The sequence below is a fragment of the Triturus cristatus genome, chromosome 2_2 (genome assembly GCF_964204655.1).
Source record: "Triturus cristatus chromosome 2_2, aTriCri1.1, whole genome shotgun sequence".
Lineage (NCBI taxonomy): Eukaryota > Metazoa > Chordata > Amphibia > Caudata > Salamandridae > Triturus > Triturus cristatus.
In genome coordinates, this window is record NC_140582.1 from 1163492437 (window position 1) to 1163519329 (window position 26893).

The following is a 26893-nucleotide window of genomic DNA, read 5'->3' on the forward strand; positions in this document are numbered from 1 at the left end:
GCAGTTTTCTGCCGCTAAAGCGGTGATAATTTTAACGCCGTTTGTTCATTATATGCCCCTAGATTTGTTGCTTGGGGCCTCTCTAGGATTATGGTCCCCAGAAACCCATCAAATAAAGTAAAAACACAGGGCAACTTCAGGGGCAAACCCTTCTGATGAACCTGGGAAAAGTAGCAGACATTGGAAAATATTCAAGAGAAAAACATGTTTCAATGAGAGCTTTGCAAAAAGTCATAGAATTTCAATGAGCTGCAAAAATGGTAAATTTCTGGTGGCAAGCCCAGAAGTGGATATCCAGGTACACATTGATGAGCTCTACCGAAGCATGGGAACCATTTTTTGCAACGCCTCTGATTTGAAATGCTTCATGGCGAGAACGCTGTTGACCTGATACAAGTTTAGGATTATCCCAAACTCCCTTGTTGCCCTATGAATCAAAAATATAATTAAGTATGCGCACTGCCCTTTGCCCGCTTGTGCTACTGGATTGTTGGCTTTCTTGATCAGCAGATCACAAATTGCAACAAAGGTTTTCTCTTGATCAGCTTTCTTGATCAGCAGATCACAAATTGCAACAAAGGTTTTCTCTGAACTCCATCGGTGGTAAATGCAGTGGTCCATGTTGTCTGGACACAGCCGTTGGCTGTTGAATGATCCTGCTGGTCATTTTACAGTTTCACTTAAAGCACCTGCATGTTTCATCTTCTTGAATGTTGTGTGGATTTTGTTTTCAATGTTTCTGCAGCCAGCCTTGCACCCCCTTGGGTGGTATCTTTAATGCTGGCCAAATGTGCCGAAACAAGCCTCAGCTGCAGATGCTAATGATCAGACCCCACCAAATTCCACTTGTGAACTGTATTCTGCTTGCTTCTGTATATCCTCCAAAGGCACAGATCATTCTATGCTCTCCTCCACAACTACAAGGAGCAGACATCCGTCTTAGTAGTGACTGAGCTGACGTGGGGTGTTAGTGAAAGCCTTAATAGACATCAAGTAGGGAGTTGTTCTGTACATTCTCCTGTGTGCTCATCCTCCACTAGAAATTAAATAATCTTTGGCCATGAAGAATTATTCCTTTGACAAGGCATACGCTGGCCTTCTTCTGAAATAGTTGGAACTGATGAAGAGTCCCCTCTAATGATGATCCTGGAGTCCACTGGGCAGGAAATCCATGTTTTGTTCTGATGTACACCTCGTCTTCCTTTAAGATTAAATTGGACTAATGTTTGAGATTAAGATAGTCTGTTGAAGTAAAACCTGGAGTGGAATATTGTGTTTCGGAAATGGAAATCTGCATACCACTTGTTCCCGAGTCCTTCCCCCAAAACTACTGTAAGCTGGTGGAGAGTGAGAAGGACACATCTGCTTCCATTCACAACTACTTTTCCCTGCATTGTACTTGATATACACCCCTCTCCTTTGCTGTCTTGTGCTGAGGTGTGGATTGGCAACCCAGAGAACTTGCCCGCCATTGAAAAGCTAAGGACTTTCCTCTGCTTGGAAATGCATGAGAAAAGAACAAATCAAGTGGATTCACTTCCCCCTGTTTCTGCCTCTTTGGTTACAGTGTCAAAGAAGTCATGGGATTTTAGTATCGCAGGAGTTCATCCAAGTGAAGGTCATCACCCACTCCAATATTCCTCACTTGTGCCCACCAACTCTGTGATACAGTCAAAGGCCAGTCTTATCCCTTATAGATATATTTTATGTAAATGTATTGCACATAGATATTCCTTAAATTTGGCATTGCCCAAAGTTAGGTTCAAATGATATAATCCATCAATAACATTTCCAGAAAGAAAACTAAAATCAAAATAGGAATTTGTAGAGAGCAGTCGCCAGGGAAGGAGAAGAGAGTGCGGAAAACGTTGATGCTCCAAGTGGACCATCTTCTTCTGATAAGGACTGTCCTAAGGAACTTGTCTAAGATGGGTGTAGAAAGAGTCAATGAACCCTCACGTGTACAGAAATTGTTTCTCTATAGCGTTGAATCAAGTATTTTACACCATGTTGTTGGTTGTTACTGACTGCTTATTAGGTAAAAGTTACAACAAACCTGGTTAAATTGATGTCATGAATAGGAACCTGTCTGCAATCTTACTAAGCAGTATTTGTCTTTTCCATGTCTAGATGCTCCAAGAGATCTCCAAGCGTCTTCGTTCCTGGAGACCCAGGGACGGCGGCTGGGTATCATACAGTGCTCGGTTGACAGTTCCCCCGCCTCCATCCTAACGTTTTACAGACATGATGCACCTGTGGCTTCCACCAGCTCCCACAGCACCTGGGACCCAAGGTTAAGGACATCGTCTTCGTACAACTCACTGCGGCTGGAAATAATAGAGGCCAAAATGGAAGATTCTGCTAACTACGTCTGCACAGCCAACAACACACTGGGCTCCACAACAACGTCTCTGTACTTCAATGTGCAGGGTAAGCAAGACAAACTTGGTAAAAATGATACAAAGAGGAGCTTGGAAGCTAGGGGCTTGAGAAGTTCTCACTTTTTTTCCTGAAAAGTTTTTTAAAAACCTTGGAATTTCATGAACTTCAGGGACCTGCAAATCTTTCAAAAACAAACATGCTAAACAAATATGATTATGATATCCTAATCAATAGAAGAAAATCATTTTTGCAAGAAAATTATTCCACAGATGTTTTCTGCAAATAAAGTTGAGCAGAGTTTATAGTCCAGGCAAACTTTTCAAACTGTGCAAAAGTTTTTCCCACCTCTGTTGTGCAGTCTTTATTAAGGAGGGGGGTTTATTCAGAATCATATCACATGCCCCCACACCATTTACATCTCCCACACATTGTTGTAGGAATCAGCTCATTGGTGTGTCTTTTCCTTATCTATCCTTTATCATTGCAGCTGCTGAGGAGGTTCACTTCTACAAGAGCTTAGCCGTGGTCGCTATTGTCACTGCTACTTGTCTCCTGTTGCTGATCACTGTGTTAGCAGGAAAGATTTGGAAGAGGTGAGTCTGATCTCATGCATGTAGATAATACAACAAGGAGCAAGTAGATTACACGGTAATGGCCTAAGATATCTAGTCCCTCATTACCTCCTCATCCATCTTCCCGTCCCATTCCTTATTAATGAGCAGCTCATCTGCTCTGCAGAAACCTTTCACCTAGCAGAGGTCAAACACTTACCCCAATATGGCACTACCTACCCGGCATGCATAAAGAGGGAAGTGCGTTACCATGGCAACCTGTACTTTTATTCTGATGATGCAGTTTGGTATTCCTTGCGAGGTCAGGTAAGTGTTTTTCTATACTTGTGTGTTCTCCGTGTTTGTGGCTTGCTTTAGCAGTCACACTGTGTTTGTTTACACCTATTCGCCCTGCTCCAGCAGGCACTGGTTTTGTGTTTTAGGGGGGGGCGACGCTGAGTGCCCTTGTGCCTACTTCGGCCCCGGATTCTGGCTCCTCTATTGTGCTCGCCTGCCCAATTGGGCTTCCTTTATGTTTTAGGGTTCTTCCTGCTTGGTGGCACCTTCCACAAGAAGTTAGGGGCCTTGGGACTGCGTTCCTTAGAAACTAGTCTGATGCAGGACGCGTCCGTGTTCATGTGTTGTGCTACTATGGAGCAGGCTGCTGCCAGCATTGCGGTTCCCACGGCGGACGCGCTATGATCAATGAGGCTGTAGAGGCTGCTTTGAGGGCACGGGAGGTGACGTTCCTCCTGCAAAAGTTCCTTGCCCTGCTCCCCTGCCTGATTCTGTTAATCCTGATGATGAGGATTTTAGAAGGGGGTTTGTTCACGGAGCTGAGCTCTCTGTCTCATTTGTCCATGTCAGGAATAATTTGGGTTTTCCTCCACCTGTGGTAGATAGACTGGAGGATAATTCTTTTACTCAATATCACCAGCCTGATCCTGACTCTTTGCCTTTACACGGTGCTGTCAGCAAAGTGCTGGCCCATGAATGGCGGGATGTTGATAAATCTGTCTTTGCTCACTTTTTGGTTAAACGTTACCCTTTGGATGGTTTTTCAGTGGAGTTCCCTCAGTCTGTCAAGGTGGATAATTTGATGGCTGGCCTTTCCTCCCAGGGCATGGTTCTGTCCGTTGAAGCCCTTCCTTCCGACCCAGTCGATATAAAGTTGGAGGGTGCTGTGAAGCAGGCCCGCGCTGCTTACAATCTTTCTGTTCGGACCACAGTCTATTCCAATTATTTGGTTCAGTCCCTGTTGAAGGTGTTTCAAGCTCTAGCTCTTCAGTTGAATGAGGGGGAGGAAGCTTTCTCCTTGTTGGCTCTCATGAAACTTCAGGTGTGGTACCTGATAGACATTTTCTTCAATACCTTGTGTGCAGCTGCTGCAACTTCAGGGGCTTCCATTGCTGCTCATCATAATATTTGAATGCAGACTTGGAAGGCGGAGGCCTCATAGAAGTCTGTCTGGCTCAAATTGCTGTTTGAGGTTTCCAAGGTGTTTGGCCCCCAGCTGGAGGACTTGGTCAAACAGTGGGTGGAGAATCAGAAGCTTGTGGCCCCCGTTTGGCTTCCTTCTCAGGGTCGGAGCTTGGTTATCGCCGCGCCTTTGCCTTTCCTCCAGCCAGGGGTGCTCAGAAGCCCTTTTGCGGTAGAGGTCATGGCCGGGGTCCCCTGGTGGTGAAAAGTCCCAGTCCCAATCCAGTGGTTCTGCCCCCACTCTGTCTCCAAAGCAGTGACTCACTGCCTTTTCCAGTTTGTGGTTATCTTCGCTTCTTTTCACTTCCGGGGTCTTTCCGATGCCTGGACGGTTCGGCCAGTGACCTCTGGTTACCGGATGGAGTTTTCATCTCGTCCTGCTCCAGTGTTCAGGGAGACTCCTCTGCCACGTCATCCACTGAGGTGGACGGCCTTGCTGGACGGCATTCGGCCTCCCATGTAGAAGGCAGCGATCGTGAAGGTTCCGCTCCTGGAAAGGGGGCTGGGTTGTTTATCCATCCTCTTCCCTGAAGTCATGTATTTCGAGATCCTCTTATATGCGATAATGAAGCAAAAGGAAGCAAAGTGAAATAAAGCAATTGCTCAAGTGAGGAAGCTGGGATAGATCCCAAGTTTTCTGTTTCACAATGTGCACTTCACCCTTTAGATGTACATGCTTCGTTTCCCCTAACCAACTTTACAGGCCTCCGGCCTGCAGACTGCTAGCGTGCTGGCATCAATGTGGCCCTTGGTCACACCATAGACCAAACTCTTTGGCCCCTGGGAAAATATCTGCTAGTACCCATGCTCTAGACTGTGTTTTAAAGGGCTGCCCTAAGCTTGGCATATAACTGGGTTGGTCCTTAATATATACAATATGCCTGGGGAAATTTTAACTACGCTGGAGTCATTTTGGTAATTTTGATTTACTATTTTGACATGGAATTACCAAAAATTACGCGATTATGCCTGCATAATTATGAGCAATTTGGTACAGAAATCCTACTATAGGAATATAGAACAACAAACTCAGTGAGTACTAGTAGTTGCTGGCTGCTGCTCTTTGTGTTCTGTTGCATTTAGCACTGTTTTCTTAGTGCAAAATGCATCCTTGGGTCTTGGTGCTAAATGCTGTTTTACGCTCCTCGTGTAAATCCATGTAATCTCATGTAATTTGCCATAATTTCACTTAAGTACGCTACAGTAAATCTTATGAGGCATGCCCACCCCTAGCTTAAATGATCGGCACACTTGAACTCACTAGTTTAAGCAAACTTCCCTTTACATAGAGCACAATTTAATATTATTTCTATCTATAGCTTTACATCCTCAGATTACTGTATTCCTAAAACCCTGTTTGAAAAATGTACCTTGCCTTGCAAATCTAGCGTGATTCCTCTCCTTCCTTTAGTCAGATTGACCCTCTTCCATCTTCTGCATGTCTCCTCTTTCTAAGCCTAGCCTTCTCTCAGTCCAATACCTGCCTACCTTAATCTCTGGTATGGTATTTCTGCAAATGGCTCATGTTAGAAATGGGGGTCTCTAGTTGACAAGGGCTTGCACCTTTGTCCAAATATGGACCCTTCTTCCTAGTCAGGATAAGGGAGTTACACTCCTAAGATATCTCCTGCTCACCCCCTTGGTAGCTTGGCACGAGCAGTCAGGCTTATCTTAGAGGCAGTGTGTAAAGCATTTGCACATAACCAACAGTATTACAGTGTAAGCAGTGTAAGGGTGGTGCGTCATGTAACTTTACGAGCGGAGCCCTCGGACCAAGGTGCAAGTGGCGTCATCGGGGATACCAAGGCATCGCCGCGAAGCGAGGTGGTGCGGAGTGCAGTGCGAGCAAGGGCTCGGTGGCTGCATCCGCAGGCATCGTCGGTGAGACCAGGGTCACGGTGCGGCGTTGCGGCGGTGCCCTCTAAGGTGCCGTCAGGACTCGGAGTCGGCAGCGGCATCGTAGACGTCGTTGAGTTGCTTTTCTTCTGTTGCAGCACAAAACACACAGTCCCCAGTGCTGAGGGTAGAAAAGCTTGAAGTCTTTGCTGTTCCTGAGACTTCTTGAACAGGGGGCAAGCTCTACCTCAAGCCCTTGGAGAAACTCACAAAAGTAGATTGCAGAAAGTTCAGTCCAGTCCTTTCACTGCCCAAGACAGAAACAGCCACTGCGGGCCAACACAGCAACGCACACAGCAAAGTGGTAGTTCCTCCTCACAGCTTCTCCAGCTCTTCTCCTTGGCTGTCTTCTTGATCCAAAAGAGTTCTAAAGTTCTGGGGTTTGGGCCCCAATATTTATACCATCAAATCATTTGTTCTCTGAAGGCAGAGAGTGTCTGTACCTAGTCCAAACCAGTTCTGGGTGCTTTCTGCCAGTGCACAACTTTTTCCTTCGTCAGTGTGGGTCAGGGTCATCAGACGCACCACAGGAGGTGGAGCCAGCATTGTGGAAGGCAGGCACAGCCCTATTCAGGTCCAGGTGCTACTCCTCCCACCACTCCTCATGCAGATATGTATATTCAGCCTTGTGCTGACTCACCCTGTCTCCTGGAGCCACCCCAGCCCCTGTCACTCACAATCCAGACATGCAATACACAACCTAGCAGAGGCAGGCTCGATGGTTAGACAAGAAAATACCTACTTTCTAAAAGTGGTATTTTCAAACACAGAATATTAAAACCAACTTCACTAAAAGATGTATTTTATCATCCTGAGTTCAGGCATACTAAATTCGTTTTTCTACCATGTTCCCTGGGTCAGGTTTATAAGATGTTATAATCAAACTGCCCATTCTGGCCTATGGGAACAGGTAGCTCTGCAATAGTGAAACACGAAATTGGCTGTAATTCACTATGCCACACACACCAGGGCATGTCCTACCTTTCGTATACAATGCACCCTGCCCACAGGGGTACCTTGGACCTACCTTAGGGGTGACTAACATGTAGAAAATTGAAGGTTTAGGGACTGGCAAGTGGGTGCACTTGCCAAGTCGAGATGGCAGTCCCAGACTGCAAACAGGCTGTGCAATGGCAGGTTAGAGTTACACTTTACGGGCTGTTTGCGTGGGTGGCACAATCCAGTGCTGCAGCCCACCAACAGCATTTGATTTTATGGGCCCTGGCACGCGCAATGCACTTTACTATGGACTGACACATAAATCAAATAGGCCAATCATGGAAACACCAATCCATAACACATTTTACTACAGGAGCACTTGCACTTTACCACTGGTCAGCAGTGAGAAAAGTGCGCAGAATCATTACACCAGCAAAAACAGAGTCAAAACCAGGAGGTCAGAAAGCAAAAACTCAGGGGAAACACGCCAAAAGATGCCAAGTCTAACAGCTCACATCCCATTTCATAGATCACAAGCACTCCTTCTTTAAAACCCTGTTCCTACAACCTAAGAATACCTAATCTCTGCCAGTTTATCTAGTCATAACACCAACCATATGCATGAAGCACATAGCTTCCACTAATGATCACACCTAACTCCTATTAATTTAATCTACCACAAAGAAACTGGAGTAAATGCATGGAATGGTTCCAGCATTAGGAGTCAAAGACAGCATCAGGTTTGTTGAAATTTTGGCTCTCAATATAGCTGAACAGAAAATGTGGGATGATAGAGCTCCCGCGGGCCAAAATATAAAAAATATTTATATAGTTGGCTCTGATCCGGTCCGTAGTACGCCTGCAGGAGCCAGCATGGTGGTCTTGCAAGGACAGAATGTGACTGGAGAAACAATTAAAAATAGGCTAATGTGGGGTAGGGGTCTGTTGGGTTTTGTCGGCATGGAGGGGCTGGCTGCCCACACGGACTTGGGCGCAGGACTTTGCCACAGGGTGTGTCCGCAGATGTATTGTAATAATATCTTACTTTGAATTAAAAACAATAGAAATTCATTGAAAAAGGCAATGGTTAAAGTGGAGTTATACGTAGGTCTTCTGATAATAAAAAAAAACAATACTCTCTTAAAAACAAAAAATACTGTAAATAACCAGTTATACGAATCTTACCTAAGTATAACTTGCAACACTATGATACACTGCTTATGACATCACATAATACATTACTGATAGGTCAGATTCATATAACTGGTGAAGTTCAGTGTTTGTTTGGTTTTAAAACAGTAGTTTTTGTAATTATTAGAAGACATACATAGCACTCTACTTGACCCTTGATTTATTCAGTGAAAATACTCAATGTATTATATACATATATATATTCACTGAAAAAACCATAGGTTTCACACATGTTATAGTTAGCGGAAATTTTACTGATAAAAAACCAATGAAATTCCCCCGTTATAGTTAGTGCAGGCAACTATAACTCACGTGACCGCAATCCTCTGCTGATGCTAATACTGTATTTAGACACTTATTTGCCCATGTCTTCTTCCATTAAATTTTAGCTATACATATATTGCAAATATTTTTTTTCATAAAGACACATATGTCATCAGCAGAGGATTGCGGTCACGTGAGTTATAGTTGCCTGCACTAACTATAACGGGGGAATTTCATTGGTTTTTTATCAGTAAAATTTCCGCTAACTATAACATGTGTGAAACCTATGGTTTTTTCAGTGAATTTGCAAGGTTTTTTAAATGCTAATTCCTAACTATAACGTGTGTGAAACCTATGGTTTTTTCAGTGAATTTCTACGGTTTTTTAAATGCTAAGTTACTTTACGCCATTCGTGGCGTGCGCGCCCACTTAACGCAGTTCGTTCCGTGCGCGCACGGTGCGCTTCGCGCACCGTGCGCGCACAGTGAGCACGCGGTGCGCTTCGCGCACCGCGCGCCCACTTTACGCAGTTAGTGCCGTGCACGCACGGTGGGTACGCGGTGCGCGTAGCGCACCGCGTGCCCACGTTACGCTAGATGGGACATGTACGCACGATGCGCTTCGCGCACCGTGCGCACATGGAGGACATATGATGCGCTTCGTTGTGAAAGGTGATATTTTAATTTTTCATAAATCTGTTAAGCCATGCGCAAATGGTGCCCTGCGGGCGCCATTTGCACTTGGGGTGGGGAGAGTTTGGATAATTTTTTTGTTTTTAATAATTTTTACCGTACGCGTACGGTAAGCTTAATCGCCGAAATTATCGAAAAAATGAAATTTCCGTTTTTGGCTTTAGGGGAACTTTGGGGACTCCCTCAACATGGCTAGGTGCTTAGGAGCTGTCTAAACAGCCCCTTTACATGTTTTTGCCCTTTGTTTTTTAACCCCCTCTCAGAGTGCGAGAGAGAAAATGGCGGCCGCCACTTCCTGGTTTCGACCGATTCGAATGTTTACTAAGATCTAACAGCCAATCAGATTCGCGCTCGCGCACGTCACCGTACGCGTACGGTAAGCTTACCGTAAGCGCACCGTAAGCTGGCTCAGATATATATATTGATTTAAAGGCTATTTTCTCAGAAACTACTGAACAGATTTACACCAGACCTACAAAAGGCACTTCCTTGACCTGAGGACTACCTCTCTGCCAAATTTCAAGTAACTCTGTTCAGCCGTTCGGGCTGTAGCTGTGTCTAAAGGTCCTATGGAAAAATGCATGGGAAAAACGCGTTTTGGGACCCCCCTTTTATCTCAGCCCCTGCTTGCCGAATCCCCCCGAGACTTTCAGGGTAGGAGCGGAGCGTAGCGCCCCACCTATTTTGAAAATTTTGCGAGGCTTCGTCGACTGGCGGCAAAGTTATTCCAAATAGAATGTTGCGGTTTTCCTATGGAAACAGGGTCCTAACTATAACTACCTACTGGCGACCGCCAGTAGGTAATATATATATATATTATCTACTGGCAGTCGCCAGTAGATAGTTATAGTTAGGACCGTGTTTCCATAGGAAATCCGCATATATATATATATATATATATATATACACACACACAAGATAAATAAATCTTGCTATGTCTTATGTTAGCATCATGAGTTTATTCAGCCAAATGATAAGGCTTGGCCTTCATATATCTGTATTGAGTTAGAAAAAACCTATAGAGTCTTTACTTAAACCAACTGTAAGTGCTCACACCCATCAAATGCCCTTTTGGCCAGAAGCAATATTTGTTCGAAGCAAGGGGTGTATGTTAGTCACTTTAGACTTACATTTATTCAATTTTCACTGATAAACCATCCCTTAAATCAAGAAAAAACATTTATTTTTATTCTCAGAATAGCCATTCATAGGAAAGAAAACTGCACTTTCTCTTATTTTGTCCTTGTAAAACTTTGTTTTATATATATAATATATATATATATATATATATATATATATATATATATATATATATATATATATATATATATATAAATATATAACTGTATTGAATCTTGCAAATAAAGCAATACACCTTCTTAAGTGCCTGCCTATTGATACAAGGTCATGATTTTGTTCTCTGTCACACCACAAACAGATTAGCCAATATTTAGACAATTTCACTCATTCCTCCATTCAAACACACATTTCAGCATTATTATGGAGAAAAGATGGAGCCTTACCTGAGACATAGATTGTGAAGGAGCAAATGCATGGAGATGTCAATGTGCTTTGTTAAATTAAAGGGCAAACACTGACAAAAGGGGAGGATTGAAACTGGAAGATGGATCAGGGCTTGAGATTCAAAATGCAAACTGGCAGCATTCCTGTTATATGGCACACCCTCCTCAAAGGCGGACATTGGCTTTCCGTGCACGGTCTGGTCTATGGACAACTGTTACACCAGGGGTCTGTCCCTAGAACCTCCCGCATTTTTTGTTGTTGTGGCCAGCAAATCGAATTGCCCAGATTTGTGTGTCCTCCCAGGATCCATAAATCCTTACTGGAACAAGAGAGAATAACATTTCCCTACTCCAGTTAGATTCCATTATTTTTCAATGTTTGATTGACAGACTTTGCTAATCCAAATGGTGTATGTATGTATGCATGTGATATTTATATATTGGAAACTGTGAGAAACCAGGGCTTTTTGCAGTGTCCCCAGCAAACTTTTTGCCCTCATTTTGACTACTAGATGCTGGTTTTCAGACTCTGATTGTGCCCTGGACTCTGCTAACCAGACCCAGGTCCTGTGCTCTGATTAAAAGAACATGATAATTAGGTATAATAACAATTGGTGCTGACAACCTACCTGTAAGCCCATAGTATATGGTAGGGCATGTAGGTTTAGGGGCCCAGTAGATGTAATGCACTTAAGTGTGCCCTGCTTTGTTGCCTGTTGTCATTGTTAAGGCAGCCCTGCTTTGCAGTCTGCTTTTAAAATACTATTATATGCAAATTTGACTTTGGAATTAAAGGTACTTCCAAAGTCTTAAATTAGCTTATTGCTACATATAAGTCACCCTTTAGTTCTGCTCTAGGTGCCACAATGGTAGGGTGCAATGTTAAAATAAGCCTGACATTATAAAATATGTTTTATATGACCTGGTGTGCGAAAAAGTGCCAATTTCATTTTCTCCCATTGTAGCACATTGGCTCCATAGGCTAACATGGGAATACTTTATGAAAGTGTAACTACCGACAGAAGTGAGCTAACAAATATAATTCAAAGACTTAAAAGAACAGTTATGATGAATCCAACACCTTGCCAATGTTTAGATTTCTTAAAACTATTACAGAAAATAAGTTATGGAACTGGCTTTTCTGATGCACCAAAATCTAGCCTTCCAGCAGCCTCTCCTGATTGGCCATCCTTTGGCAGACTGAGCCAAACTGCTCTGATGAGGTGTGAAGTGGCCTGCATAGAGATAAAGGACATCTGGTGGAAAGAGATCTGCAGCTGAAGAGCAAAAGGCAGGATGGGGTTGGAGTAGCCAAACTGGTCTTCAAAGAGGAAATTACAGTTAGGACAGGACATGGGCTCAATCCCACGTCCTGCACCCCCAGCCAGACAGGAGCCCCAGTAATTGAATTGGTAGAGGGGCTGGAAGGGAGTGTTAGGGAAACGTAGGCACACCAGTGGGTTGGCTTAGCCAGATCTTAATCGCCAGGAGAGAGTTTCTCCCTTTTGCTTTCTGGGACAAGAATATGCTACACTTTGGAGGAAGCTGTCATACGTCTGGGTGGCACCCTGTACCCAATTGGTCAGGGGTGCCTCCCTGCTTTTCACCCAAGAACACTGGATAAATATGGGAGAGCAGTCTAGCAACACAGATCCCTGCCTTAAAACTCCAAGAAGAAGGACTACCCTGCTGGACACTTGGGCTGCTCTCATAAGGACTGCACCTGCTGCACACTTTGGTCTTCGGCCCAAAAATAACTTTGCTTTGCTCTGAAAGTTGAAGGAGGACTCTCTAAAAGCAACAGGTTAAAAGAACTCTACCTGCATCTACTCCACCAAGAAGAACCCAGCTGCACAGCGTTTAGAGCACTTTTAAGGATTTGGCCATGGGTCCTTGTTGTCCCAACTTCCTAAGGAGCAACTCAGAGATTATGGAACCTTTGATTGGTGTTGTGAACCCTCAAAGACCCAAAAGAAATGTCTGGAGAAGAAGGACTGCCCTGCTGGACCCTTGGACTGGACAAGAGAGAACTGTACTCGTAAGGACTGCACCTGCTGCACTCACAAGGCTTCACAACACAAGGACTTTGCCTGTCTTAAAGGATAAGGAGTATACTCCCTGATTGATCAGCAACAGGTAGAAAAGTGGTGAAAGGGCTACCTGTAACATCAACAATGAGGACAACTCCAGCTGACACGCATCACCTGGATTTTACTTGGATTGACCAGGTGCATTGTGGGAGTTATAGACCCAGACCCCAAGAGGGAAACCAGAGCTTCTAAACTCTTGGCCGGTGCTGTGGACGACTTTCCTGCATCAATAAACACTTATGGAAGTAAATGTAAAAGTCTTATATCGTGGGTGGCCTGAACTCTTGACTTTGCGTTCTTTTGTAACCCTTTGAGCGCTATTTGCTTCTAACAGCTAGTTTTACTTCTAATCTTTAAAAAATGATATCTCTGGTTCCCTACATTGGATTTTTGTCATTCTTATGCCATTTTAATCATAAGAAATCCTATTCTGATAACATTGGTGTTACATTTTTATTGTGTGTTGTGTCTTACTTATTTAATGTATTGGTGTTTTTAAATGCTTTACACACCTCACTCCTAAGTTAAGCCTGCCTGCTCACAGCCAGCTACCAAGGGTTGAGCAAGGGGATATTTTATTGAGTCCTTCACTGGACCTTATATAGTGATTGTGGTCTTATTACTTGTGGTAGGTACCAACTTATACCTACTACTAAACTACATTCCAACAGAAACCTAGCTAAAAAGCATTGAAAAGCTGTATATGGTCAACGTCCAGCATGAAGTCAATGATTGATAGGAGAGGTAACTTGTTTGAGGACTGCTAATGCATTGCAGTGCAGTGTTCTTTAAACATGTGCATCTTCAACTCTTTCCTAAATTGGAGCAGTGTTGAGGCGAGCCTTATGGATACAGGGATGTTGTTCCAGATATTGTTCCACATGGTTATACAACTAGCAAAGATATCTATCACATTTTTGCCCAACAGACCTTGATTTAGAGTTTGATGGAGTGGATATCCCATCACACGTGATGGATTTCCCGTCCGTTGTATTACAAGTGCGTTATATCTAGACTTTTCTGTTTTCTGTATTTATTTGTTTTGGATTCCAGTGATTCCCAAATTCTGAAAATCAATGGTTTCTGTGTTTTCATTTTGATGCCTCAAAAATGGCTTCAGACTGTGTTATTCAGTGTTAGAAAGTACTTTCAAATATGTTAGATGTAGGGCCACTAGAGTTATGTGATTTTGTGGCTGCAGTGTTGTTCACATAATTATGAATTTGCCACACTTACCACATAATCTATAATCTTCTGCATGACATAAACATTTCATCAACAAATTGTTTCTTGCTCAAATGGTACATACGTTACTAAAGACACTGCCACGTGTTACCACACAGTAGGAGGTACTTTGCAAAGGTTAACTGGTCGCCTTAAGTTGCTGATTTCTGTATTTTTCTATTTCTATTAGATACTACTAAGATTAAGCCTTTGCTTAGACAGCTACTTGTAAAAAGGACACAAAGCTAAGTAGCACTGCCACAAAATGTGCTGCATTACACCACATAATTTGCATTTTCTTGCTGCATAACTTAATCAACACGGCAACTTAATTTGGTCTTTCCCTGCTGCATAATTCCAGTGTTCTCATCCTCTGATTTCTTAAACAGCCACTACCTGGCATGAAGTTATTAATGAGCAGAAGCATTTTACCAGTTCACACCACAGTGAGAGGCTATATTTTCTGGACACGATTTTATTGCTTCCTATAGGTTGACTATTCCTAATTCTTTTAGTAACCGTTCAAGTGCTAAGAAAAAGATGAGTGGCGAAAGGTGGCACTCTTATCTGCTACCACTGGTAAGGTGGAATCCACTGAAGAGCTTTCCGTTGGTTAAACAAACGCTTGGGGGTTGTCATAGAGACGTTTAACATAGTGTATTAATACTAGTAGATGGCATGCCACTCAAGGGTTTTTAAAGAGGTAAGGCCATTCTAGTCTATTTGGGGCAATCTAGAAATGAGACTGAATGCCGATAATCTGCCCACCACAATTTCTGATTGGTCAGGGAGGACCATTGATGAGATCAGTATGTTTAAGCGTGTGGCTAAAATGTTATCCAGGATTTTTCTGTCTGCATCAATAAACAAAATGGGACAATACCATTTTTCTTGCAGGTCCTTGTCCTTCTTAGGGATCAAGAGGATTGTGGCCTCTACAAAAGTGCCAAAGGGAATACCAGAATCTTTGTAGTGCTTGAATAGTGATAGGTGTCTTAAAGTTAGTATCACTGGGTGTGGGTGACAGAATTCTGCTGGAAAGCTATCAGTGCCAGATGTTTTCTTTTACTTGAGGTTTCATATACTCTTTAGTATTTCGTCTTCAGTAATATTTGCCTCCAGGGATGAAAAGTCTGTTTGGCTCAGTGCTTTTCTGGAATGTGGAAAATATAATTTTTACGTCTTCCTTGGAGGGTTGTTTCTCACTAGTGTAGAGTGCTTCTGAGAAATGTTTAAAGAACTTGGGGGCATATCAGCAAGGGCCTGCGATAATTATAGCTCAGCGCTTTTAGCGCGAGGATAATTATCGCAGGCTAACGCCGGATTCTATCGCGGAGATAGCGTGCTATCAGCAACGCTTATCTCCCAAGCGATAGGAATCCATGCGTTAGCTGGAAAACAGTGCGATTATCGCTGGAAATCCAGCGATAATCGCACTGCGACCAGCGATACCTTGCTTATAGGGCAGGGTGGTCTTAGCCATGTAATCCACCTCCCATTGGATTACATGGCTAAATCAGATCACAAGCAGGCGTAAGGAAAGTAGCGATAACTGTGGTTAGTGCTACTTTTCTTATCGTTCTGCTTGTTTGCGTGCATCTTGATAAATGGAGAAATGTCGGTTAGCGACATTTCTCCAGTTATTCTGGCACGGAATGCCCACTTTGCATCTCATTAGAGATGCAAAGCTGGGCGTTGTTGTAAGGGGCGATAAATCAGCAAAACACGGGATAGCGTGTCTTTGCTGATAAGGCGATAAAATTAGCGCCGCTTTTCAGCCAAAAACGGCCGCAAAAGCGGCGATAATTTTTTATCGTCGCCTTGTTAATATGCCCCTTGGATTCTTCAGAGTCTTTAGAATTGCCACGGTTCCCTCCAGTATGGTATTTGGATCTAATGCTGATGACGAAGTGACCCACGGTATAGAATCATTGCTTGTTAAACTCAATTATCAGTTTCAGGGAGTCATTGTAGGTGGAACTCCGGTTGTCTTTAATAAACTTATTTTCTAATTTTTGATCTTCTCTCGTATTGCTTTATATTCCATCATTGCTTCTTTCTGGTGACTATTGCTATGATCTCATTTTGGAGAGTTGATTTGTGGGGGTGTGTGATTGTGTGATTTAAGGAATCAGGCATTTTGCAGGTTTACCCTGACTTTTTGCCCCCATTTGGACCACTAGGTACTGGTGCAATGGCTCTGAAATGCCATGAGCCCTGCTAAACAGGACTCAGTGGATGTGCTCTGACCCTTGAAATGGTCCATGTTAGATAGGCTCCGCCCCAGTTGGTATAGCCCAACTTATTTGTAAGTTCCGAGTATATGGTACCAGTGGTGCCTAGGGCCTGTAGGTTGAGGTGTCTCTTATGGACTGCAGCACTAGTTGTGCCACCACAAGGTAAAACATGGCTCACAGTCTCACACTGCAGACTGGAAGGGTAGTTTAAAACTGCTAACTCAGCTTTGCCATGTAATGTAATGGCAAATCCCAAACCTCCCTTTTTAATATATGTAGGTCACCCCTAAGGTAGCCCCAGTGAGCTCTAAGGAAGGGTGTTATATGTTAAAAAGTGGAACATGTACTTTTACATGTTCTAGTAGTAAAAATCCTAAATTGTTGTTTCTACCTTGGATAGGCTAATAGCCCCATTGGCAAGTACAGAGTTACAGGTTGATATCTTAGCCTTCTAACTTCTGAATGGGTCTACTAAAGTTGGTACTGTAAGGTATCAAAAGAATCAGTGCATTAAATCCGATTTAATGGTTAAATCAAATTTTGTGTCACTGGTCGGCAAAGTGCAAATCTAGAAGTTGCTATTTTAGTTGCCTAAAGTTTCCAGTAACTGTTGCACATGTGGTCTGTCCTGTAGACAGCTTTCTGCCATCCTGGGGAGACGTGCTGATGACTCCCAAGACAGGAGACAATGGGTGCCTGCATGAGACAGAGGTATTACATCCCTCCTGCAGGAAGTCACACGGTTGTAGGCCCAAAAGGTGAGGTTCAAATGAGAAGCCGCCTTTGAAAGACAAATAGGAAACACTTGGGAAAGAGGCTGCTCTATTGTTGAGCTAGACAAGCAGTTTTTCAGGGACCTGTTGCCTCTTGGTAGCCACACCTCTGGGTTGGGCTAGGCAGCTCTGGATGCAGAGAGAGGGGTTCTCCCATGTTGGAAGTTGGCAGAATGCTGCATCTTGGAATAGCCAGATTCCACACTTCTCTGAAAGTGGTCATCAGGAGGGAGGTAACCTAACTACATCCTACCCTGAGGGCATTTTCTGGGCATAAAAGGTCACCCCTGGAACCCATAATTCAGATCTCGACTGGACTTTATGAAAAACTGAAGAAGGACTGCCCTTCTGCACCATGGAACGGGCAAACAGAGGCAGCAATGGCGTTGACTTCAAATGCCGAACCTGGAAGCTAGCAAAGGAGAAGGGACTGTGCGTGCTGTGCCCTGAGTGGCCACTAGACTGCTGCTAGACCCAAGAGAACTTTGAGGGACGTCAACCCTATGACCAGGACTGCCTCACTCCCTTCGTGGACCCAGGAGTAGCTGCAGGACAACCCCGGTTGATCGCATTGCATCCACAGCATCCTTGACCATTTTTAGCATCCTGCATCCCTTACATCAGGAACACTTCCATAGGAAACCACTGCAATGAATGAAAGTAACAGGAACTGACTGAAGACTACTTATGCTGCTGAGGTAACTGTTTCTGAGGAACTTGCAGGTCATCCTGACTGGCTGAGTTGGTCACCCCAAGTAACTCTAACAGACCGCAAAACAACTAGCCAGAGTTTATGCTCAAAACGTTTCTGTGTCAAATTCGTCTAATTTGCCAAAGCGTGTTTGTGGTTGAGTGAAATCTTTTGATTCACTATACCTTATAAATTCTACATCTACAGACCCCTCTGGTGGCTCTTTTTCTTTGTGGTGTCTAAAAATACGGTCTATTTTTATAAATTGGTTTCAGATTTGTTAAGTGTCTCGTTGATTTCTTCACTTGTTTTGGCACTGTTTAAATGCTTTACACCTGTTCCTTTGTGTCAGCCTTCCTGCTTAAAGCCACAGCTACCCAGGGTTGAGCTGAAGGTTTGACAAACATGGTGAGGTCACACTATCAGACTATATAAAACACCCCATTCCTCACACCAGACAACTTATTTGGAGATCGTTTTGGAGCTGTTGTTGTTGGAGATTTCTTTGATGAATGGTTTGAGGTGGTGGGCAGTGTTAAAGTCATTCAATACATTTGCTTTCAGCAGCCATCTGGATTTTAACTGTTGTGTTTGCAAATGTGAATGAGAATGGAGCATGGTCTGAGAGAAGGATTGAACCAATATTTGCTTCTGTTATGAGGTTGAGAAGATGTTTAGAAGTAAAGAGATAGTTGATTCTCATGTGTGAGCTGTGGGGGTTGAAGTAGAGTGTACATTTTTGCTTGGTAGAGTTGGCAATGCATCAAATATCTGCTACATGTGCACCCTTATTAGTTTCTTCTATACTTTTTAGATTTTGATTGGGAAGTATATTGTAGTAGATGTTCTGCCCATGATGGCATCAATGTAGTTGTAGCAGACTTCTATGAGGACCACATTTTTTTTATGAGGCTATCTCTGATGACTTGTTGGTCTCTTTCCAGAGGTAGATACAACTGTCTGAACAGTCTGAATTCTCACACTTGTAGAAGTGTAATGGTTAGAAGTTGTGTAAGTTTTATCATTGGTAGCGCTTGCAGTAGCAATGTGTGGTGCAAACTGCCATGGCCTCATCAAAAGGGCCCGGCACTTATTTGTTTAGAAATTAAGAACTGACAGAGGCCAACTGCCAGCTAATTACAGTCATGTGACCAAGGGCACAGGCTGTAGGCACCAAATGGGTAAGGCAAGAAAATTGCAACTTTCTAAAAGTGGAATTTTCAGAATTGTGACTTAGAATCCGACTTTACCATTAAGAACATTTTAAATTACAATTTTTTAGAGACCAAACATGAACAATACCTGTTCCCAAACAAAAGTTATCACTTATTAAATATAATAAGGTTGCATATTGTTATCCTATCAGAGAGGTAGGCCTCACAGTAGTGAAAAACGAATTTATGAGTTTTTCACGATCAAGACCGGTGAAACTTAAAAGCACATATCCAACTTTTTAAATACATTGCACACTGCCCTATGGGCTATTTAGGGCATTCCTTAGAGGTGACTTATATGAATTAAAAAAAAAGGATTAGGCTTGGCAAGAGGTTTACTTTTCCAGATCGAAATGGCAGTTTAAAACTGCACACAAGCTGTAATGGCAGGCCTGAGTCCTAAAGTCAACAAAATTAATTTCAGCAGGAAGAGTGAAGGCAGCATGTTTGAGGGAAGACCACCGTAAGGCTGTCCTGTCTAACAGTGGGTTATAATACCCCTTAATGACCTCCACAAAGGTACTAAACGGCAAATTACACTACCAATCTGTGTACATGGTTAATGCTAAATAGTTTATTCATGCAGTAGTTATAAACAAATGTACATAGCATCATTCAGACCTCAACATATTAAATCCAGTACAGTGAGAGAGAACAGCAGCGGCTGGTGCATGTAAGCACAGTGGGGCAGGGTGGGGCACTGCGAGGGGATGTCAACAGACAATGGAATAGGAGTTATTTATTTATTTAATTTTCCTTATTCTGTCGTCATCCCACCACCCCGCCGCGCCTACCTGCACCAGCCACTGAGAGAGAATCACATCAACTAAGCTTTGTGTGTATGAATCCAGATGTTTTCTGATGTCCTTTAATTCTAAAAATGGTATTTGTGAGACATTAAGCATGGTTTTCTCATGTCACTTAGAATGTACTGTGGTAATAAGTGTGGGTGTTGTATGGATGTGGATATGTGTCTACATGTGTGTGGGTAGGTGGGTGCGAGTGTGTGTGTGGGTGTGTATGTGTGTGTATGGGTGTGGATGTGTGTGTTCACATGTGGGTGTGTGTGTCTGTGTGTTTGTGTGTGTGTGTGGATGTGTGTGTCTGTGTGTGTGTGTATATGTGTGTGGGTGTGTGTGTGTGTGTGTGTGCGCATGTGGAGGTGTGTGTGCATGCATGTGTGTGGGTGTGTGCATGTGGATGCATGTGTGTGTGCATGAGTGTGTGTGTGTCTGTGCATGTGTGTGTGTGTGTGTGTGGGTGTTTGTGCGTGCATGTGTGTGTGTCTGTGTGCATGTGTGTGTGTGTGTGTGGGTGTATGTGCATGCATGTGTATGTGTGTCTGTGCGCATGTGGGTGTGTGTGTGCATGAGTGTGTGTGTGTGTGTATGTGCATTTTTATAAAGAGTTGAAGAGTATCCTCTGTAGTTTAAAGATCAGCTCATAGTGTTAGGGAGGCCCAGCAGTGTTTTCATATTAGGCTGTGTTGATGACGCTATTACAGAGATAGAATGTCAGTTAAGCAAGGGAAGATTTTTAAGAGTTCTCAACTGTTCTCAAGTCTGCTGCTTTCTTTTGTTCCGCATTCTAGAACTAAGCTGAGGAAGGAGACAAATTATTAATAAGTTTCACACTGAAAATAAAGTAAATAGATAATGTACTAAACGGACGACGTAATGATGTGTACTAATGTGCTATGAAAAGCTGAATGACAATCGCTTATAACATAATTTATTGTTATACATTTCTTTCAGGAAATTAGAGTTTTCGAAGTTGGAGACTGAGGACAATATAATTGAAATGACGTCGAAAAGGGAGGAGCCCCAGGTATAGTCGCGCGCCGAATCATCAGTGAAGCAGATAACTGACTGATGTCGATATTGCTTGTGGGAGTTTTAGCACTGACGTCAGCGGAAGTGGGCTCCTCCTACTGATAACATTGTTGTGTATAGCATGTTTTACAAGGTGACAAGTGTTACATTTTGTAGACCCAATACTAGGCAGATTTTTCACTTGACTTTCAAGATGTTGTGTGCTAATACAGAAATAAGGATGCGCGAGACAGGGCTTGACAAGTGACAGGTGAGAAAACCCACCAAGGCAAATCTCACATATGTTGTTTGATTAATGATAGAAAATCCTTTCCCCCAAAACCAGATTCCTGAAAGTGGTTTTGCCCGGCATACATTTTTCATCCACTAAAGTCTCAGTGTATTGTTCACTCGTCAGGTAAGATCAGAGGATGTGCACTGACGTTTTCTATGTTTTTAGTGCACACCTAGGACAAGCTAGGCAAATGTGAGACTTCTCCCCTAGTTACAGATGTGCTTCTGCAGATGTTTGGTTGTTAGAGATGTTGGGCCTGTTCATGATGTCTTTTAGTGATTCATGTGCTATTTGTGTAAGACTTCGGACACTCACCAGTAAATATAAAATTACTATGCAGCTTCCAATCTAGAAACAAACCATAGTGAAGTAAAAGAACTATACAACATAGGTAGGGGAGTGCAGAGTTCGAAAATGTTGTTCCTTCACATTTCTTTTTTTTAAAACATTAGTTTGCAAAGTTAAGAGATTTAACAAGACTACACTAGTGAAGTTAAAAAAACAAACTGAAAAGTGAATTAAAATTGGTTTGTAGGAGAAAAAAAAACAAAGCATACATTTTGGAGGAGTTTTGTTTGTGAGAAAAAATCTCATATAAGAATAATTTTGTGGGAAATCTGTGAACTTCGACCAACGGAATTAAAAGTTTGCTCAGCTCTACATCTGCGTACCCAGATAAGCACAGCACAGTCACACAACTGACTCTTCAAGAGTGTCACAGTACAATACTGGTGTACAGGTGATCCAAAATCTAGAAAAGGATCAGGTCTGTTTCCTTTGGTTCACATCCAAGCTAGGCTGTCAGAACTTGTTGAGAATATTTTGGGGCTGATTCACAAACGTTAAACCGAAAAGTAAGGGCAGAGATGTGCTCCCCCCTCTGAGCATGCATTCCTGCGATTTGACATTCGCAAACAACCCAAGAACTATGCTGGAAAGCTACTCCATTCTGGGAAGGGCAGGTGAGTTCTTTAAAAAGATCGTATTCGCTCTTGTAGAGTTCTCTTTAGTAGAGGAGTCAATCAATTAATCAATCAGGGATTTATGTATATATATCGCAGCTATTAACCCCTAAGGGTCTCAAGCCGAGTCCACACAGGGAAACGGGCCCACCAGTCGAGAAAACATTTTTCCCACTGGAGAAGGTCCTTCTTCATAAGATGTGAGGATGATTCGTTCTACTTTCTATCCTAGAAGAGTAGTCACTCCAGCTCTGGAGTATACCTCTGACCATTTTCCAGGATGGAAGGGGTCGATAGAACTTTGTGAACGCCTACAAATGTACGTTTGTTGACGTTCCCAAACGTCTAAGGCAACCCACACTTTGGAACGCCACCTTTCGACCTTGAGTTGGACGTACAAGTGTGGATTTCTCTGCACTCGTGGTGGAGAAACCTGCAATCCTAAAAGTACTTAAACCAGTCAGGAGTTCCTTTGTGAATTCCCAGGAGGTGCAAAAAAAAGGTAAATTTGGCTATAAACTTATGTTTATGAACAAATGTACCTTCATGAATTGCCTCGTCTTTAACTGACACAGGGCCTATTGATAGACTGGATTTTGTAGTATGTTTAGTAGTACTATATCACTTGCTTCAAAATGGCCTTCACAGACCTACGTGAAGACACTTCTGTCTCTGCCTCTCCTATCTTTTCTCTGTGGACAGCTCCATTTCGATTGCGAGATCTCCACAGATATCAGTCAATGATTCAGCAGTAGATGTGATAGGGATCAGAGGAGAGGCTGGAAAATGTGGAATACTTTCTTCAAAAAGTGAGGGTGTTTGGAAAGATGTAGAAAGGGTGTGGGAAAAGCTAAGGAGAGGTTTAAGGGGGAATATGAAATCAGCCACACAAGAGTAAGCGCATTCCTATTTACAAACGGCTCTTCTAAAACCACTACAGCAAAAAATGTCCAAAACAGCCATAATAGTACTCTGGCTCCGACCTGGACCACACAGCACCAACGTGGCCAAACACTGGTACTGCAAAACCATCCCATATAAAATAATATATATATTCATTTAATTTCTTTTTTTTGATGTTACATCTGTAAAAAAAGAATATTATTTTGCTATAGAAAATTTTATTAGCCTTTGTAAATTTAGAAATAAATGTAACTATATTTAAAAAAATATTTAAATTAAATCTATACATAAATGTTGGTAAACTTTAATTACTAATGAAAAATATAAGCATTTTACTTTAGGTGCGATGTATTAAGCCTATAAAAATATTTTTATTGAAGTTAATATATTTAAATTAATTAACTACATAATTTAAAATTAAGTTAATAGTGGTGCAGCTTTTTTGTTTTGTTCTTCATCTAAAGTGAATGAATACTACCTTACATTGATATTTAACACAGAAATATTTTTACTACTATAGGAAAGTCTCTGCACCAGACGCAGAGACCTCCATCTACATATGGAAAGTTACTAGTAGTAACTTCACACTCATAAATGTGGCTCCACCGCCTATTTCAAGGGGTGGAGATATGTCAGTCTAGACTTTGTAGTGAATTTCCACTTGTAAATGATGTATAGCCAAAAGTAGTAAATGTAATACAAAGTGTAAGAGTACATTTAAATGTGTAGATTTACTCCCAGGTGAATTTAACTATATGAATATGCCCTTGAACTTGAAACTTTATATAATGATTACTTTTTGTATTTTGCAGGCTGGGGTAGCGCATTGAATCAATCTTCAAAGATACAGCAGTACTCCAGAATTTTCCAATGAAACAGAAGAGGCAGTAATGCTGTCTACAGAAGGAAGAAAATGCTACCATTGCCCCACGCTTTTCATGAGCAATAAGTGCCATCTTCAGATTCGCAAGGAAGCATTTGTCACATTGTCACTGGTATTATGTGAAAATAAAAATACACCAAGAAAGAACTAATGGTGAAGAAAATAAAGTGATGAAAAGTTAAACAGGGTTTATTTTAATGAAGGAAATCCAGCAAGCATTCAGAACATTTCTTCTTTATGAATTACTTCAAAATTGTGGGGTTAGGCCCTATTATGAATATCCTAGTAGATTCTGATGTGTGTGAACTCTGGTCATAACTGCCTGCAGTTTTCTGCATGTACATTTGGCAGGACAAACCTGTCAAAATACCCGGGGAAAAGGTCTGGTAAATATCCAATCATGCAGAAAAGCACCAATTCAAATGTGGTTCCTGATGTTTCTTGGTCAAACTCAGAATAGAAGGAAAGTACCGGACCTAGTGAATACTTCATCCCATAGTATCTACCTGGTCTGATGAATACCATACACCCCTCCACAGTACTCATATTCAGGCACCAATGTTGGTGTTATTGAAAGGTTTATGTTTGTTATGGTGTTAAGTTAAAATTTTGTATTAGAGTTTGATTGGATGATAAAGTGAGGGACAGAGTTAGGTTTAAGGTTAGTTCTGGTGTTAGGTAAGGTTTAGTGCTGGGATTGTAGTTAATGTAAGTATTATATTTCAGGTAGTGACTTGTGACAATATAGTAGTACAGATCAATGTTATGTTTGAAGTTGGAGCCAATGTTGAGATAGTGGTAAAGGTTATATTTGAGGTAAAGGTTGGTGTTGGGATTGAGGGAACGGTCAGAATTGTGTTTGAGGGAAGGGCTCGTGTTCAGATTGTATTAAAGATCAGTATTATGTTTGAGGTAAAACTGTGGTTAGTGGTATGCTAAACTTTAGGGTTATGTTTGGATTAGTGAGAGGCCCGTAGCTGAGGTAATGGTTTGTGTTTGGTATAATCTTTAATTAAGGGTGAATCTTTTTGTGACAATTATAGTTATTTGTCAAATTGTATTTAATGCACAATAAAAGGCATTTTTTCTAAACAGGTTTACTTAGTAGCTTCTTTATAAATGTATTTCTTCATTTTTGCATTCTTAATTATTACATTGAACCAAATTGTTTAGTCAGAAAAATAAATGCAATGTCACAACTACTGAACACAATGAGTTGTGATAAGATTTGGAGAAGTGCCCTAACTTGACAAATTGATTTGTAGGCAAATTTTGCGGCCAAATCAATTGTTTTATGGACATTTTCTCAGAAACCTATATTTGCAGATAGTTACATGGCTAAACTTTTATTTTTATTTGAGGGAGTTTCTCTCAAGCAAATACAATGTTGGCTGATGTTTTGTTCAGTTTGGTTTTTTTATACTAAAATTGCACCTATAATGGTGATAGATTTTCCAATACAGAGATTTCAGTGTGTGTCACCATCAGTACAATGCAACTACTGGTCTTACTACATCTGTGAGTAAGTGAGTTTTTCAATTAGGCCTGGGCCAAAATTCCGTTCTGCTCGCGGAAATTGCGACAATTTGGCATTTTCGCGTTCCGCAAAAATGTCAAAATTTCCACAATCCGCATCTTACCGGTAATTTTTTTCTTGCTCGCGCTGTAAAAAAAATTCATTCTTGCGTGCGAGCGATCGCCTTACCTGAATCCCCGCGTTCGCCGACAAGTTTTCTCGACCCAGTCGCGTTCTCCACGAGATGTTGGATTGTTGGTAGCCATTTTGCGCTGTCTCGTGACAGTTCGCGCCCGCATTAACGTCATATGTCGTGCGATCACGTCATTCGTCACGCGATCACGTCTTTCTTCTCGCGATCATGCGCCGCGAGAGTATGAGAAGATTGAGATCTCGAACACGTCATTCTCCACCGCGAGCGAGAGCGTGAGGACGCGGGCACGTCATATTGAACGCGAAAAGGAGAAAGAGACCCCGAACATGTCATATCCAACGCGACAGGGAGCGAGAGAACGCGATCAAGTCATTTTGGACACGCCATCGACATCCGGCGGAAGTAATGTGAAGCTCGAGAACTCGAACATGTAAAATTTTCAATTTGGAGAAGAATATCAGCTCTAGCAGCATGAAACCTTCTGCAAATGATGATTTTGGATGAAAACAACTCCTCAGATTGACATTTGGCTGTCCTTTTTTGTGCAAGGAGTCCTTTTTTAAAAAGATGGGGAGAGGGAGGAAGTGTCACAGAATCTCCAACTTCTTGTTCCTGTCCAGCAGGCTCCTCCCAGTGCTTTGTCCATCTCCTGCTCATTCTGCCTTTGGGGTTTTGAGCTGGAAAGATCACTCTTTTTGTCTGCTGCATCATTGCAGTTTGATTGTGGGCATTGCAGTTGTTGTAACTACAATTTATTTTTGGTAACTATCATCATTCCTTTTTTAAAAAATGTTGTGGGTAATAGTAGTCAGTAGTAGGCCCGAGCTAGTCATGGCCCCATGTGTGTGTGCATGATGAAGCAACTGTTCATTTGGTGTTTTTTGAATGTATTACATTTTCAAGCATAATTTAGGGCCTGGATGGCATTGGATTTAGTTGGGAAATGTGTTTTTTTGGGGTGGGCTTTCTGTTGTTGGGCCTGGCCTTGTGCCTGGTGGCTATTTAGAAGCCTAGGCCTGCAAGCTTGTCTGGCCTTGTATGCCAACAACAGGCCTGCTTTCATCCAGTAGGCTCAGAGGCTGAGCAGGTAGCCACAGCTTTATTAATCAAGTGTTTCTGTGTGGTCTGTTGAATTTAGACATCATTTAGGGTATGGATGGCATTGGATTGAGTTGGCAAGTGTGTTTTTTTGGGGTGGGCTTTCTGATGTTGTTGGGCCTGGC

At 42.3% G+C, this 26893-nt stretch overlaps 1 protein-coding gene across 2 annotated transcripts in view; it reads left to right on the forward strand.

Moving 5' to 3' along the window:
- Positions 1-25092, forward strand: part of SIGLEC1 (sialic acid binding Ig like lectin 1) — a 284641-nt gene extending 259549 nt beyond the window's left edge. For both annotated transcript variants that reach the window (XM_085642703.1, XM_085642704.1), the window contains exons 19-22: positions 2131-2430; positions 2870-2975; positions 20901-20973; positions 23930-25092. In XM_085642703.1, the coding sequence (XP_085498829.1) occupies positions 2131-2430; positions 2870-2975; positions 20901-20973; positions 23930-23947 (497 nt within the window). In that variant the 3' untranslated portion in view covers positions 23948-25092. The remainder of the gene's footprint in view (positions 1-2130; positions 2431-2869; positions 2976-20900; positions 20974-23929) is intronic.
- Positions 25093-26893: the final 1801 nt, after the last annotated feature.